Below are 15,129 nucleotides of genomic sequence, written 5' to 3' on the forward strand. Positions count from 1 at the left end.
CCATTCCCCATCCCCTGACCGCCCCCCCAAACCTCTGCCCGATCCACCCGCCCCCAACCCACTCCCTGTCCCTGGGGCTCCCTGCCCCTGCCTTATCCAACCCCACCCCCGCCCCCCGGCCCTGGTCTCTTACCAGGCCGCTTACCCCCGCCGGAGCCGGGCCGGAGCCAGGCCACCTGGAGCCGGAGCCGCGCCACCAGGCCAGAGTCAGGGCCTTCCTCGCCCCACCCTCCGGCCCCGCGCCCCAGCTTACCTGCCCCTGCTTGTTTCCAGGCTTCCCGCGTGAACATCTGATTGGCGGGAAGCAGGGAGCGGGAGGAGAAGGGGGCGGAGCGTTCAGGGGAGGAGGACGACGGGGAGGGGAGCTGGGGCCGGGGCGGACGGCTGCCGGAGCTTGGGAACTGGCTCCAACTCACCACTGGGTGTGGGGTCCTCTTAGGCGCTGAGCTCGATTCAGGGGAATCGGCCTAAAGCCGGCCCTGGGCAGGGGAGAGATTTCAACCTACTTCGGGTGTGTAAATGGGTTCATTCGCCAGCCTGAAAGCTCGTGCTGCTTGCATGGCATTATGGGATCGAAACATGGCTTCCTCCGCCCAGGGCATTATGAGAACGCTCAGAGCCCAAGTTGCAAGATGGTTCAGAGCTCAGGGCTCGATTCAGATCTTAGCTCCTCCAGGGGGCATCTGGAGTCACTCCACATAACACGGCAACGTTCCTCTGTCTTTGGGGCACGAGCGCGTAGACCAGAATACGGCTTCTGAATTCTTTCCCTGGCCCCTGGCTTCTGACCCTTTGTTATCTCCGTTGCCAAAAGCCCTCGGTGGTAACACTGAGTTTCCGTGAGTGGCATAACAGTTTCTGTCGTTTTTGCGAGGTTGTTCGCTTGCTTTGCCTTGTGTTCACAGCGAAGCTAGATGCTGAGTTTGGACGCGTAAGCCCGCCATGTGAAAGGGCCGGCTGACGCGTCGGCAAACAGTGCAAAACTGTGTGCGGACACTGCGTAAAGCTGATGTGAGCAAGTGACTCATGTAACCGATAAGTAAACCGTATGTGAAGCACGCGTGAACAATGCGCAAGGCATATGGAAGCTACGCGTAAACCGTGTGTAAACGATGCAACGCACTTGCAAGCAATGAATAAGATCTAAAGTACGCGATGAGTAAACCATGTGCAAAGCATGTGTAAACCGTGAGTAAATCACGTGTAGACAAGTAAACCACCTGCAAACGAGTGAGCAGTGCGTAAAATCATATGCAAAGCATGTCGAATTCATGAGTGAACATGTGAAAGCCAGATGCGCAAGACACATGCTAATCACGAGTAAGCCATATGTAACGCATGAGTAAATCATATGCAACGCATGAGTAAACACAGGGCAGAACACACGTAAACTATGTACAAACGTCATGCAAATCACGAGTAAGCCACTGTGTGAAGCATGAGCAAAGCATGCGTTACCCATGAGTAAATCATTTGTTAACTGTGTGGAAGTCACATGTAAGTTTCCCACTACTACATGTAAACAATATGTCTGCCACAGCCATGTGCAGAGATCATAGAATCAGAGACTATCGGGGTTGGACGAGACCTCAGGAGGTGCCTAGTCCAACGCCCTGCTGAAAGCAGGACCAATCCCCAACTAAATCATCCCAGCCAGGGCTTGGTCAAGCCAGGCCTTAAAAACCTCTAAGGAAGGAGATTCCTAAGGATGGAGATCACGTGCACTAACACACGCTAAGCATGTGAGTTACATGTACATGCTATAGGTAGTAAATATGCAAACCATGTGCCATGCTGTATCATGTAACATGACGACTCACGTGCAATGCATGTCAGTGCTAGTTAATATAGACACGTGTGAGCCAGCGTCTGCTTTCAGTGCGAGTCTGGAGCGACTCCGTTGCGGTAACTCTGTATTTACACCCTGCTGCGATCGAACGCAGCGGTTGGTGGGTGTTACAGCAAATGGCTGGTGAGAATGTGATTTGCACCCGTCCACGTGTGACTCGGGCAGTGCTCAGCCGCTATTAACCGGGTCTCACGCCTGTGCAAACAAGGAGCAACCTCTGTGCAAAAGCGGTGCAAGCAACGCGTAACCGTGGCGTGAGCTGTCGGTAAAGCAGGGGTGAATGAGGGGTAAACTACAGGTCAAACCCATGTAAACAAGGCGCAAACTCTGGGTAAATCACGTGCAAACAATGGGGGAGCAGGGCCTGAGCGCTGGGTAAAGCAGCGTGTGTACAGGGCATGCGGGTGTCCATTCAGTGTAACGCAGATGCAAATACATGTAAATGAGCTGTACAGTCTGTGCAAAGCGTGAGGCAGTTACACGCAAGCCCATTGTACGTGCCGTGTAAAGCACACACAACCAGACTGTGAGCTCGTGGCAAACCCCCCCACATAGCTGACCCCTGGGTAACGCATGCGGAAACAGTGTCCACACACGCTTTGTGCTCATCATCTCAAGAGGGTGTAAACCATGCGCACAAGCGCATGTAACCATGAGCAAACCCAGAGCAAGCCCCACGTGAACACGGTGCACATTTCAGGCACGCTATGTGCAAGCCCAATGGCCATTTTGTGCAAACTCCTTCTCGGCTCTGTGGAGCGAGGCGCAGCCCGGCGCCCACCGAATGCGTGAGCCTGCCAGAGAGGGGGTAAAGGTTTTGCAACCTGCACGTAAACCAGGTGTAAAGCCACGTGTCAACGGTGCAAGGCTGGTGCAGGCAGCGGGTCTGGTCTGTGCAGAAGACATGTCACGCCCTGTCTTCGAAGCACGGGGAAACGGCGTGGACAGTGCGGGTAACTGGTGCAAACTCTCAGCCAAGTGTGTGTAAACGTGCAGCGAGCACGTGTAAACTGAGTGTAAACGTGGGGAAAGACCTCTGCAGACCTAACGTCAAGTCCGTGTAAACAGGGTGTAAACACTGTGCAAAGCAGGTGTAACCGTGGTGTCCCGAATGCAGTGACACTGTGCAAAGCAGGTGTAAGCAGCGTGTGCAGACTGTCAACATGGAAACATGGTGCAAGCCACGTGTTACCACAGTGCAAAACCCAGCTAGAGAAGGGGAAACCGCCCACGTGGCCTCCTTTTCGGTTTGCACGCTCGGCGCTCGTGCAAAGCAGTGGCTGGCTCCTGCCTTGGTTTCTCCCAGAGCCAGGGAGGTGTCAAAGGGGGGATAGCTGATGAGGGGGGTAAGAGCTTTGGAGGGCTGAGTGGCTGCTGCAGGTGACCCCGAGGGGGGAGTCCGTGTTCTCTCCCCCCAGGGGTGGTGCTGGGATCTCAGGCCCAGGGGGCAGGTTAAGGGTGGGAGGGGCTGGGGTGCAGCACCTTGCACTGGGAGGGAGGTGGGGAAGGAGGCAGAAGAGGAAGGGAGGAGAGGAAGGTGAGCAGCAGGATGACGGGAATGCAAAAGGGAGTGGAAGGAGAAATGGAATATGTGAGGGAGTGGAGGGGTAGCCAGGGAGAGAGGGAGCGGAGAAGGGACCAGGAGGAATGAAGCAGCGGAGGAGTGAGGAAGGGACCGGGGAAGGGAGCAGGAGGAATGAAGCAGCGGAGGGAGTGGAGGGGTGAGGAAGGGACCGGGGAAGGGACCGGCAGGAGGAATGAAGCAGCGGAGGGAGTGGAGGGGTGAGGAAGGGGCCGGAGAAGGGACCGGCAGGAGGAATGAAGCAGCGGAGGGAGTGGAGGGGTGAGGAAGGGACCGGCAGGAGGAATGAAGCAGCGGAGGGAGTGGAGGGGTAGCCGAGGGGAGAAGGGAGCAGGAGGAATGAAGCAGCGGGGAAGGCCGAGGGGGGCAGGCCGAGGGGGGCCGCAGCAGCCCCCCCCCGAGGAGGCCGGGCGTGATGGCCGTGCGGGGCACCGGGGGCAGGGCACGCGGCTCGATTCTGTACCTCAACGTTTGCGACACAACTGGGAAAAAAGGACAAAAAATCTATTGTAAAAAAAAAAAGTGGGAAAAAAACGTTATTGCAAGAAACCACTAAAAAGCCACTTTGTCTTCCATTCCCACCGGGGGTCTGGGGCCATAGGGGGTGGGTCCCCCCATGCCCCCCGGATCCCCCTCGTGAGGGACTCGCCGGGGTCTCTCGGGTGAGTCACTCGATTTTCCTTTTCAAAACACCCTTTTGTTTAATTTGTCCAAACTCCATGGGGGGCGGGGGGGAGGGGGGGGCGACCGACGTGAAAAAAAAAGATCATCAAAACTAATTCACGAAACTCCTTTTTCCAATAAAATGCAATAAAAGCAGCGCCGCAGGCCTGGCGTGTGGTGTGGGGCAGGGCTGGGCTCCGAGCCGCTGTTTGCCAGCAGCTGGGACTGGGTCACGTGCTGGTTCCCTGTTCGGCTCCTTCCCTCTGGGGCACCTGGCACTGGCCACTGGCGGCAGACGGGAGACGGGGCTGGATGGACCCTCGGTCTGACCCAGTCCGGCCGTTCCGTGGGAGGATGGATGGAGGGTGTGTGGGGAGATCGATGGGGGTGGGGTGGCTGGTTGGAGGGGATGAGCAGGGAGGGAGGGGTGAGAGATGGTTGTGTGTGGGGGGGGTTGGTTGGATGGGGCGGGGGATGGCTGGTGGGGGGGTGAGGGAGGGGGGTGTATGGAGCTAGATGCTTGGGGAGTGGGTGAGGGAGGGGGGTGGGGGGTGGATTGGGGAAGAAGGATGGGGGAGGGGCTGGCTGGAGGGGGAGGAGATGGGGTGGAGGGAGGGGGGAGGCGGACTGGTGGTGAGACAGGATGGATGAGGGAGAATGGGGGAGGATGGGGGGGTGGGGGCAGGGGATGGCTGGAGGGGGAGGAGCTGGATGGTGGGCGGGATGGAGGGAGCCCCCCCCCCCCCGGTGGCTCAGCTCTAAGTAACTTACAGGACTGACCCGTATGGGCCAGAGTCCTGAGGGGGCGTGGCCTCACCCAGAAGGGGCGTGGCCTCAACAGGAAGAGGCGGGCCCCTCAAGATTTAAAGGCTTTGGGGCACCGGCTGTGGCTGGGAGACCCAGAGCCTTTAAATCACCCCGGGGCTCCCAGCTGCAGAGGTGGCTGGGAGCCCCCGGGGCTCAGGGGCAAATTAAAGGGCCCGGGGGGGAGGGAAGGGGGGTCTAGTGGTTAGAGCAGGGAGGCCAGGAGCCAGGACTCCTGGGTTCCATCCCCAGCTCTGGGAAGGGGGTGGGGTCTAGTGTGGTGGGGGGAGGCCTAAGGGGGAGCCAGGACTCCTGGGTTCTAGTATCGGTTGTTGGCACCTGTTTCTATGTGCACAGATACCGTATCCCAGCCCTGCCCCACCCCCGCCTGGTGCCCCTCAATCCCGACCCGCAGCCCCCTGCCATCCCACCTCCTACTTAGGGTCTCTCTTTTCCCTGGCCTGTCCTGGTTTGTTACCCTCCCTTGCGCCCCATGGATCAGCCAGCCTGGGGGCTGCCCCCCCCGCGCAGGCCAGCGCTGGGGCCATGATTCAAATCCATGGTCCATCAGTCTGGATGGGACAGATTGTCCATGCGGGGAGGGGGGGGGTGCAGCGAGCTGGGGTCTGGGGGACCCTGGGGGGAGGGGCTGAGATGGGGGGGGTCAGCGTGGGCTGCAGCCAGGAAAACACACAGCAGGACTCATCCCCTCCCCAAGGAGGGGGCAGCTCCAGTCCTTCCAGGCTCTCGCTGGCCTTCAGATCATGGGGGAGGGAGTTCCACAGGTTAATCGTGTTTAAAAGGAAATGTGCCCCACTGCCAAGTCTTTCCCTGTGGATTCAGGCCGGGCTAGGTAGTCAGCAGACACCAGCCTCCGCCACAGGCGCCGGCGGGAGGGGTCGGATTGGCAAGAAAAGTTCCAGAAACACGTTATTAAAAATATAAATCACTCTGTTACGCACCAAACTAATCACCTGTAACAGTGGCACCTTCTGCCAAAACACCCGCTGCCAATCTCCCGTCCTTCCTCCCCCCACCCCGCCAGCAAAACCAGGCGTCTTCATCCGCGTAACAGGTGGGGGGAGGATGGATTGATGGGGCTGGAAGGATGGATAGAGGCGTTTGGGAGGGGCGGGAGGGATGTGGATGGGGATGGCTGGAGGGAAGGATGTGGATGGCGATGGATCGAAGGAAGGATGGAGGGATGGAAGGAAGGATAGAGGGCTGTATATGGGGATGAATGGATGTGGACGGAGATGGATGATGGATTGAGGGAGGAAGGATGGATGGATGGAAGGATAGAGGGTTATGTATGGGGATGGATGTGGATGGAGAGGGACGAAGGAAGGATGGATGGAAAGATAAGAGGACAGTGTATGGATGTGGACAGAGATGGATGGATGGATGGAAGGAAGGATAGGGGGCTGTGTATGGGGATGGATGAATGGATGGAGGGAAGAAGGAAGGAATGATGAAAGGATGAAGATGGATGGATAGAAGAATAGAGGGCTGTGTATGGGGATGGATGGATGTGGACGGATGGAGGGAGGGAGGAAGGATGGATGTGGATGGAAGAATAGAGGGCTGTGTCTGGGGATGGATGGATGTGGACAGAGATGGATGGATGGAAGGATAGTGGGTTATGTACGGGGCTGGATGGATGTGGACGGAGATGGATGGAAGGACAGAGGGCTGTGTATGGGGATGGATGGATGTAGACGGATGGAGGGAGGGAGGATGGATGTGGATGGAAGGATAGTGGGTTATGTACGGGGCTGGATGGATGTGGACGGAGATGGATGGATGGAAGAATAGAGGGCTGTGGGGGATGGAAGAATAGAGGGCTGTGTATGGGGATGGATGGATGTGGACGGACGGATGGAGGGAGGGAGGGAGGAAGGATGGATGTGGATGGAAGGATAGTGGGTTATGTACGGGGCTGGATGGATGTGGACGGAGGTGGATGGATGGATGGAAGGATAGAGGGCTGTGTACGGGGCTGGATGGATGTGGATGGAGGTGGATGGATGGATGGAAGGATAGAGGGTTGTGTCTGGGGATGGATAGATGGATGGATGGATGGATGTGGACGGATGGAGGGAGGGAGGGAGGAAGGATGGATATGGATGGAAGGATAGTGGGTTATGTACGGGGCTGGATGGATGGGGACGGAGATGGATGGATGGATGGATGTGGACGGATGGAGGGAGGGAGGGAGGGAGGGAGGAAGGATGGATGTGGATGGAAGGATAGTGGGTTATGTACGGGGCTGGATGGATGTGGACGGATGGAGGGAGGGAGGGAGGAAGGATGGATGTGGATGGAAGGATAGTGGGTTATGTACGGGGCTGGCTGGATGGGGACGGAGATGGATGGATGGATGGAAGGATTAATGGATGGAGGGATGGGTGGACCAAGAGGTGGGGATGGGGGTGGGGGAGGCAGGCACAGACAGACGTAATTCTCCCTCTCGCTCTCTCCAGAGAGCTAATCAGAGCCATGTATAACCTGAGATAATTTGCAAAAACAGGAAGTCCCACCCTCTCCCCAAGCACACCAAGAAAAACAGGAAGTCCTGCCCCCTCCCTTTCTTCCAGCAGAAGCATGTGGACCCCTCTTAGTCCCATAGTCAGTTCTGGGGAGGTTGGGGGGGGCCAGCACAGGACCAGGGGACACTCAGGGGGGAGGGGGGCCCACGGAGCCTCATCCTATGCAGGCTCAGTCCATTCTATCGATGCCTCCCGGACTCCTGGGTTCATTGCTGGCACTCAGTCCCCTGTAAGGCTCTCCCGGACGCCTGGCTCCCACGCTGGCTCTCCCGTGCCAGTCACACCCGTGTGGCGCTGCGCGCTGTCCTGGGGCCCTGCCAACTGGCCAGAGATGGGAGCCCGGGGCCCCTGCCGTCTCCAGGGTGCCTGGGCTAGGAAGAGGAAGGCGAATGAGAGACGTAGTCGGGGGCAGGTGGGGGGGCTCTCCCCCGGCAGTCAGGGCTCTGGGGAGCAGCGGGGGGGGGGGCAGCAGGGTGCTGGGGGGATGGGCGAGGGTTGAGCAGGGGGCACCGTGCTGCGGGGGGGGGCACTTACCCAGGGGGCGGGGGGGCCGTGGATGCGCAGATGCTCCTCGTAGCTGATGAAGGACAGGTCGCCATCCCCCCAGGAGCAGCGCGAAGACGCCCGGGAGGGGGGGGCCGGGGGCTCGACGGGGTCGGACTCTCTCCCGTGCGGGAACTGGAACAGAGCGACGCGTCATCAGCGTCCCGCTTCAGCATGGGGAAACTGAGGCACGGGCCAGTCAGCCTCGGCAGAACCCAGCGCTAGGCCCCGCCCCATCTGGCCCCGCCCCCTCGCACTCACCTGACGGGGAAGGTAATGCTGGCGGGTCCCGGGCGGGGTCAGGGGCATCTTCTCCCTCTTTCCTAGGATGGAGAAAAGGAGCCTGATTGGCTGGTGCCAGGAGCACCCAATTCTCATTGGCTGGTGGTAAGACCACTGATTGATTCCCTTGCTTCTCATTGGCTGGTGCCAGGGCACGCCCCTTCCTATCTCCCTGTATTTTGATTGGTCAGTACCAGCCCCCCTTCCCCAACTGAAACAGTGAATTCTGACTGGCTGGTGCCCGAAGCCCCATGTCTCCCGGATTCCAACTGGATAATACCAAAGCCAGTGCGGTTGGATTGGTTAATGGCAGCATGACCCTTTGGTGCTCATTGGCCAATGACAATGGCCCCTTCTTCTTGCTCGGGCAGTAGAAGGCCACTGAGCCCATCCTGGCACCTGATTGGCTGAGAACAGGAGACCAATTCTGCCTTTTGGCTGTGATTGGACAACATCTCATTGACTCCGCCCCTTGCAACTGATTGGCCAACAGTGACTCCCCCTTGCATCTGATTGGCTAGAAACAGTTCAATGACCATCCCTGCATCTGATTGGTCAGCACATATTTTAGCAACCCGATTCCCACTTGCATTTGATTGGATAAAAGCAGCCCTCCCTTCCATTGGCTGGGACCAGGGTGGCAATTCTACCCTTGCATCTGATTGGCTGAGAGCAGCATATCCTGCCCCCAGACCTCCTTCCCGGGGGGACCCCGGCTTCGTACTCACCCCATCGCGCCCGGAGGAACCAGATCAGGAGCACGAGGAGGGCAAGGAGCAGGATCATGCCCAGGATCGAGCCCAACACGATGCCCGCGATGGCGCCGGGGCTCAGGGTAGAGGCTGCAGAGAGAGAGAGGGGACAGGGAGAGAACCCAGGAGTCTGGGGTCCCAGTTCCTCTGCTCTAACCACCAGACCCCACTCCCCTTCCAGAGCTGGAAAGAGAACCCAGGAGTCCAGGATCCCAGCTCCCCCTAACCACCAGACCCCCCTCCCCTTCCAGAGCTGGGGATAGAACCCAGGAGTCCGGGCTCCCAGCCCCTCTGCTCTAACCGCTAGACCCCACTCTCCTCCCAGATCTGGAAAGAGAACCCAGGAGTCCTGGCTCCCAGCCCCCCGGACTCACCTGGCAGGAGCGTCTGCGTGTGGCTGGGCTCCCCAGCCTGGGTTCCGAGCAGGGGCAGCAGCCGGAAGGAATAGGAGGTGTGGGGCTGGAGCCCCCCCACGGTGCTGGAGCGAGTGGCGCCCCCTAGCGTCTGCAGCGTCTGCCACTCCCCGGCCGCCCGGCCCCCGGGGGGCCCCTGGATCTGGATCAAGAACCCAGTGACCACGGAGCCCTCTGGCACCACCCAGCTCAGCCGGGCCGAGCCGGGCTCCGAACCGCGCACCAGGGTCCAGCCGGAGACAGACGGACCTGCAGGGAGGAGGGTGGGTTAGAGGGGCCGGGGAGATCTGTGGGGACAGGACTCCTGGGCTCCATCCGCAGCTCGGGGAAGGGAGTGGGGACTAGTGGTGGTGGTGGGGGGGGTTGGGAGCCAGGACTCCTGGGTTCTCACCCGTCAGCGTGAGGTTACTCTCCTGCGAGCCCAGGGGGTTTTGGCACCGCACCGAGTAGCCCCCCAGGTCCTGCGGGGCCGTGAAGTTGCTGATGGTGAGTCGGGCCCCGTCGGCGCTGACCCGGTACCGCCCGCCCGGACCCAGCGGCGCCCCGTCCCGGGCCCAGGCGATTTCCACAGGCCGGTAGGTGCCCCGGCACTGCAGATCCAACAGGACAGTGTCCCCGGGGTCCAGGGAGGCCTGGAATGAGAGAGAGACCCCCGAGGGGGCTTCTGGGGGGCGGGGGAGGGGAGTTGGGGAGTTCATTTGGGTGGAGTTGCCAGGTGTTAACCCCGCCCCATCGTCCAGGCCCTTCCCCCTTGGGGGTAGCCCCACCTGCAGAATCCTGGCCCCACCCCCTGGATACTAGCTCCTCCCATAGTGTCCTGGCCACTCCCCCTGGATACTAGCTCCTCCCATAGTGCCCAGGCCCCTCCCATGGATACTTGCTCCTCCCATAGTGTCCTGGCCCCTCCCCTTGATACTAGCTCCTCCCATCGTGTTCTGGCCCCTCCCCCTGGATACTAGCTCCTCCCATGGTATCCTGGCCCCTCCCTCTGGAGGCCAGCCCCACCCATAGTGTCCTGGCCCTGCCTCCACCAGCTGGACTTTAGCTCCGCCCTCATACTCCAGGCCAAACCCATTGGATACTAGCCCCGCCCACTCGATTCATGCCCCACCCACTGGACATCAGGGCCTCTCCCCTGCATTCACTCCTCCCGTCCTGCCCATCCATTGGACACCAACTCTGCCGACATGGCCCATGCCCCGCCCATGTGGCAGGGACCCCCTGCCCCTCCCCCCTGGGGGTGCAGGCCCCTCCCTAGAATTAGGGTCAGGGTCAGTGCCCCAGCCCAGTGCTGCCCCCGGTGGCCGAAGCCGGCACTGCACCCAGGCGGTGGGGCTGGGGTCTCACCGGGTGTCATGCTGCAGTTCCCCTCGGCGGCGAGGTGTCTCCCCAGGCAGGTGACCCGGGTGCCATTGAGGGCGGGCGGGGGGGAGCTCAGGGTCCGCTCGAGGGTGGGGCCGACCCCTTGCTCCTCACCACCAGGCAGCCCGAGCAGACTCAGGCTGGGAGCCGGGGAGCCCCCCGGCCACGAGCAGAGGAAGCGAAGGGCCGTGCCATTGGCCACTGAGTTCAGGGAGCAGAAGGGGGATCCGGGGGGGATCTCTGGAGGGGGAAGAGAGAGAGAAACAGATCAGCCCCATAGCCCCATTCCCCACCCCCCTGAGCCAGCCAATCCCCTGCCCTGGGGCTGGCTGGGAACCCGCCGCCCCCTAGAGGGGACAGGGCCCCTGCCCCATTCCCCGTCCCCCTGAGCCAGCCAATCCCCTGCCCTGGGCCTGGCTGGGAACCCAGCACCCCCTAGCGGGGAAAGGCCCCATTCCCTGCCCCCTGAGCCAGCCAATCCCCTGCCCTGGGGACAGACAGGAGCTGGCGCCCCCTGGAGGGGAAGGGCCGGGGGCACCCACGGGTGACGGTGAGGATCAGGGTGGCGCGGAGCTGGCGCTGGGTTTGCGGGTTGCTGGCGAGGCAGGAGTAGAGCCCGGCCTGGCTGAGCTGCACCCGGGGCAGCGTCAGCTCCGGCTGGGCCGGGACCAGGGGGTCGCTGGCGTCGGCCAGGCTCCAGTAGATCTGGGCAGGGGGGTCCGAGGGGGCCCGGCAGGCCAGCGTCACGGTGCTGTTCACCCGGACGTAGCGCCGGGGCTCCGGGTCCCGGTCCGACGAGAGGACGATCGTGGGGGGCTCCGGCCCATCTGGGAAGGGAACCAGAACCGAGTCAGAACCGGGGGAGGGAGTCTGGTCTCCCCTGCTCCCCCCTCGGCCCAGGCAGCCCGGGATCCCCGCCCCAGATGGGCCCAGGCCGCCCCCCTCCCCAGCTTTCTGGCCCGGCTCAGGCCCATCTACCCCGGCGTCCGGCCTGCACTCACAATAGACCCGGATGTGGGCGGCGCCGGCACCGGTGCTGAATGGGTTGGACACGGTGCAGTTGTAGGTGCCGCTGTCGTTCCGCTCAGGCCGGCTGATCTGGAGGGTCCCAGCCGAGACCCGGTACCGAGGGTTCGGGTCCAGGCTTTGCCCATCCTTGGTCCAGGTGACGGTGCCCCGCACGGGGGCGCAGGTGAGAGCGGCCGACCCGGCGCCTTCGCTCACCGCCAGGGCCGGGGGCGTCACAGAGACATTCCCTACCAGCTCTGCAGGGGGAAACAGGCGTGGGGAGAGAACCCAGGAGTCCTGACTCCCAACCCCTCCCACCTCTTCTCCATCCACTAGACACACCCCCCCCCCAGAGGGGGAGAACCCAGGAGTCCTGACTCCCAGCCCCCCACCCCTGCTCTATCCACTAGACTTCCCCCCCGCACCCTCCAAGAGGGGAGAGAACCCAAGACTCCTGACTCCCAACCCCTCCCACCTCTTCTCTATCCACTAGACACACCCCCACCCCCCGCTCTCCCAGAGGGGAGAGAACCCAGGAGTCCTGACTCCCAGCCCCCCACCCCTGCTCTATCCACTAGACCTCCCCCCCGCACTCTCCAAGAGGGGAGAGAACCCAGGAGTCCTGACTCCCAGCCCCCCACCCCTGCTCTATCCACTAGACACCCCCCATCCTAGAGGAGGGATAGAACCCAGGTGTCCTGGCTCCCAGCCCCCCCCCTCCAACCACTAAACCCCACTCCCCTCCCAGGGCTCGGCATAGAACCCAGGCGTCCGGGCCGCCCCCACTTACCGTACACCTCCACCTGGACGTCCCCCCTCCACACCTGGCCCCCCAGTGGAAAGACCTCGACCGTGTAGGAGCCGGCATCCTGCAGGGCCACGGGGGCGATGGCGAGCGCCCCCCCTTGGGGCTCCACGCTGAGCCGGCCCTGGTAGGCCGAGGCCACGGCCACCGAGCCGTTGGGACCCAGGTGTCCGTCTGCCAGCACCGTCCGGTTCCTCTGCCACACGATTCTGGGGGGCGGCTGGGCCGGGGGGTAGGAGAGCGGGATCGAGAGGTTCCCCCCCAGCAGCACCGCCAGGGGGCCGGGGGGCAGCTGGAGGGGAAAGGGGAGCACAGGGCCTGGTGGGGGGCAGAGGGAGGCTGGTTAGTTCTGGGCTCGGTTGCACCCCCCACCCCTAGCCAGGGGTCCCAGGGAGCCTTTCCCCTCCCCCACCGCCTGCCCAAGGGGCTGGTCCAGCCCCCTCACCCCCAACACAGAGACTGGATCCTCTCCTCTGTCAGTCGCCCCCCACCCGCTGTAGCCCCCAGACACCCACACGTACCCCACCCCACGCGCCAGCTATGGGCAGCCAGTGGAGTCCGGGCTCCCAGCTCCCTCCAGATATAACAACTGGACCCCACTTCCCTCCTGGAGCTGGGGATGGAACCCAGGAGTCCGGGCTCCCAGCGCCCCCTGTTCTAACCACTAGACCCCATTCCCCTCCCAGAGCCAGGCCTGACACTGGGGGGCGGGGGCAGGGCAGCTGGATTAGCAGGGGGCTGCGAGTCGGGAGTGAGGGGCACCGGCAGGGCACGGGCGGGGGGAGCCCAGGGCTGGGCCGGAGGCTGCAGAATCCAGGCCAAGAACCGGCCACCAGGGTCATCGTGACAGAAAATGGCCCAGATAGAGCAGTGCTGGTGCCCCTCACTCCCGACCCGCAGCCCCTGCTAGCCCAGCCCTGGGCTCCCCCCGATCCCAGCTCTGCCGGTGCCCCTCACTCCCGACCCGCAGCCCCCACTAGCCCAGCCCTGGGCTCCCCCCCATCCCAGCTCTGCCGGTGCCCCTCACTCCCGACCCGCAGCCCCCACTAGCCCAGCCCTGCCTGTGCCCCTCACTCCCGACCCGCAGCCCCTGCTAGCCCAGCCCTGGGCTCCCCCCGATCCCAGCTCTGCCGGTGCCCCTCACTCCCGACCCGCAGCCCCCACTAGCCCAGCCCTGGGCTCCCCCCCATCCCAGCTCTGCCGGTGCCCCTCACTCCAGCCCCTGCCAGCCCAGCCCTGGGCTCCCCACCCCCAGCTCTGCCGGTGCCCCTCACTCCCGACCCGCCTGGCTCCTTCGTGGCCCTGGTGATTTGCTAATAGCCAAGGAGGGTGATTTCCCGCTGCCGGATCCCTCCTGTGCCTGGATTTAACACAGGATCCGCCTCCCTCCCCGGCCTCAACTCTAGCGAGCTGCGCCCGAGCGGCGTTGTGTGCGGCTGTTCCCCAGCTGCCGCGCCCCAGAGGTGGCCGCATCTCCCCACTGGCTGAGCCGCCCCTACCATCCCCTGGAAGCAGCCCGGCGCCGTGGGCTGGGCCTGGGCCCAGAGGCTTCGGGCTGAGTCGGGGCTGGGGGTGGGGGGCGCTTGCGGCGCTGGCAGATGGGGGCGGGGGCTGAGCCCACAGGGCGGGGGGCGCTCGCTGCGGCTCTGATTCATCGGGTCCCTGGGGGGTCAAAAGGGGCCTGCCGCTGTGGGAGGGGAGTGGGGTTTAGTGGTTACAGTGGGGGGAGGCTAGAAGGCTGGACTCCTGGGTTCTCTGGGCGGGGGGGGGGGCGGAGCCAGGACTCCTGGGTTCTCTGGGCTGGGGGCGGGGGGGGGAGTCAGAAATCCTGGCTTCTCTCCCGAGCCGTTTCCTCCCCCTGCCCCAATTCCGGGGGCACCGAATCCCCAGCCCCGTGGGGGGGGGGGTCAGTACGGGGCGGGCGGGGGCAGGTCCCCGGGTGCCCTGGAGGCTCCGGTGAATCTTCCCCGAGCGAGTCTGTCCCGGTGACGTTTTCGGGACCGCGTCCCCCCCCCCGCAGGACCCCCCCAGCCCGGGCCGGGCCCCCCCGGACTCACCCAGCAGCAGCAGCAGGAGCCGGGCGGCGCCGGCCCAGGTGTCCGGGCACCTGCCGGCCATGACAGGGGCGGGGGGGGGGAGGAGCCGGACAAAGGCTCAGGTCTCCCGGCGCTGCGGGCGGGAACCGGTTAAGCCGGCGGGGTGGGAGGGGCGGGGTGTGCCCGGGGGGGGGGCGTCGGGACCTTTCTAGCAATAGCTCCGGGGGGGGAGGGGCGCACAGGGAGGGTTCCTGGCCGGGGGGGGGGGGGGGAGCCGGTGTAATTAGCCACAGGCATCATCACCTCTGTGCCCCGCTCCCGGGGGCGGGGCTGCTCCCCCCGCGGAAACCGGCTGCATCTGAGCAAACCACCCCCCTGCAGCGTTATATGCGGCTGCTCCAGCCCAGAGGTGGCTGCATCAGGGCCCAGCCCCCCCCAGTGAGAGCCGAGGAAATTGTGCGGGGGGGGGGGGTGACCAGCG

At 63.1% G+C, this 15,129-nt stretch overlaps 1 protein-coding gene across 1 annotated transcript; it reads right to left on the bottom strand.

Annotated features, from left to right (window-relative positions):
• Positions 1 to 7,184: 7,184 nt before the first annotated feature.
• VSIG10L (V-set and immunoglobulin domain containing 10 like) lies at positions 7,185 to 14,730 on the bottom strand. The gene is made up of 11 exons (XM_044991851.1): positions 14,670 to 14,730; positions 12,598 to 12,930; positions 11,801 to 12,064; positions 11,342 to 11,626; positions 10,785 to 11,039; positions 9,829 to 10,101; positions 9,399 to 9,686; positions 9,001 to 9,114; positions 8,252 to 8,313; positions 7,982 to 8,125; positions 7,185 to 7,818 (listed from the first exon to the last, which is right to left on the bottom strand). Exons 1-11 carry the CDS (start codon positions 14,728 to 14,730, stop codon positions 7,726 to 7,728), a joined length of 2,172 nt encoding a protein of 723 aa, XP_044847786.1. The 3' UTR covers positions 7,185 to 7,725.
• Positions 14,731 to 15,129: the final 399 nt, after the last annotated feature.

Source organism: Mauremys mutica, chromosome 17 (assembly GCF_020497125.1).
Source record: "Mauremys mutica isolate MM-2020 ecotype Southern chromosome 17, ASM2049712v1, whole genome shotgun sequence".
Lineage (NCBI taxonomy): Eukaryota > Metazoa > Chordata > Testudines > Geoemydidae > Mauremys > Mauremys mutica.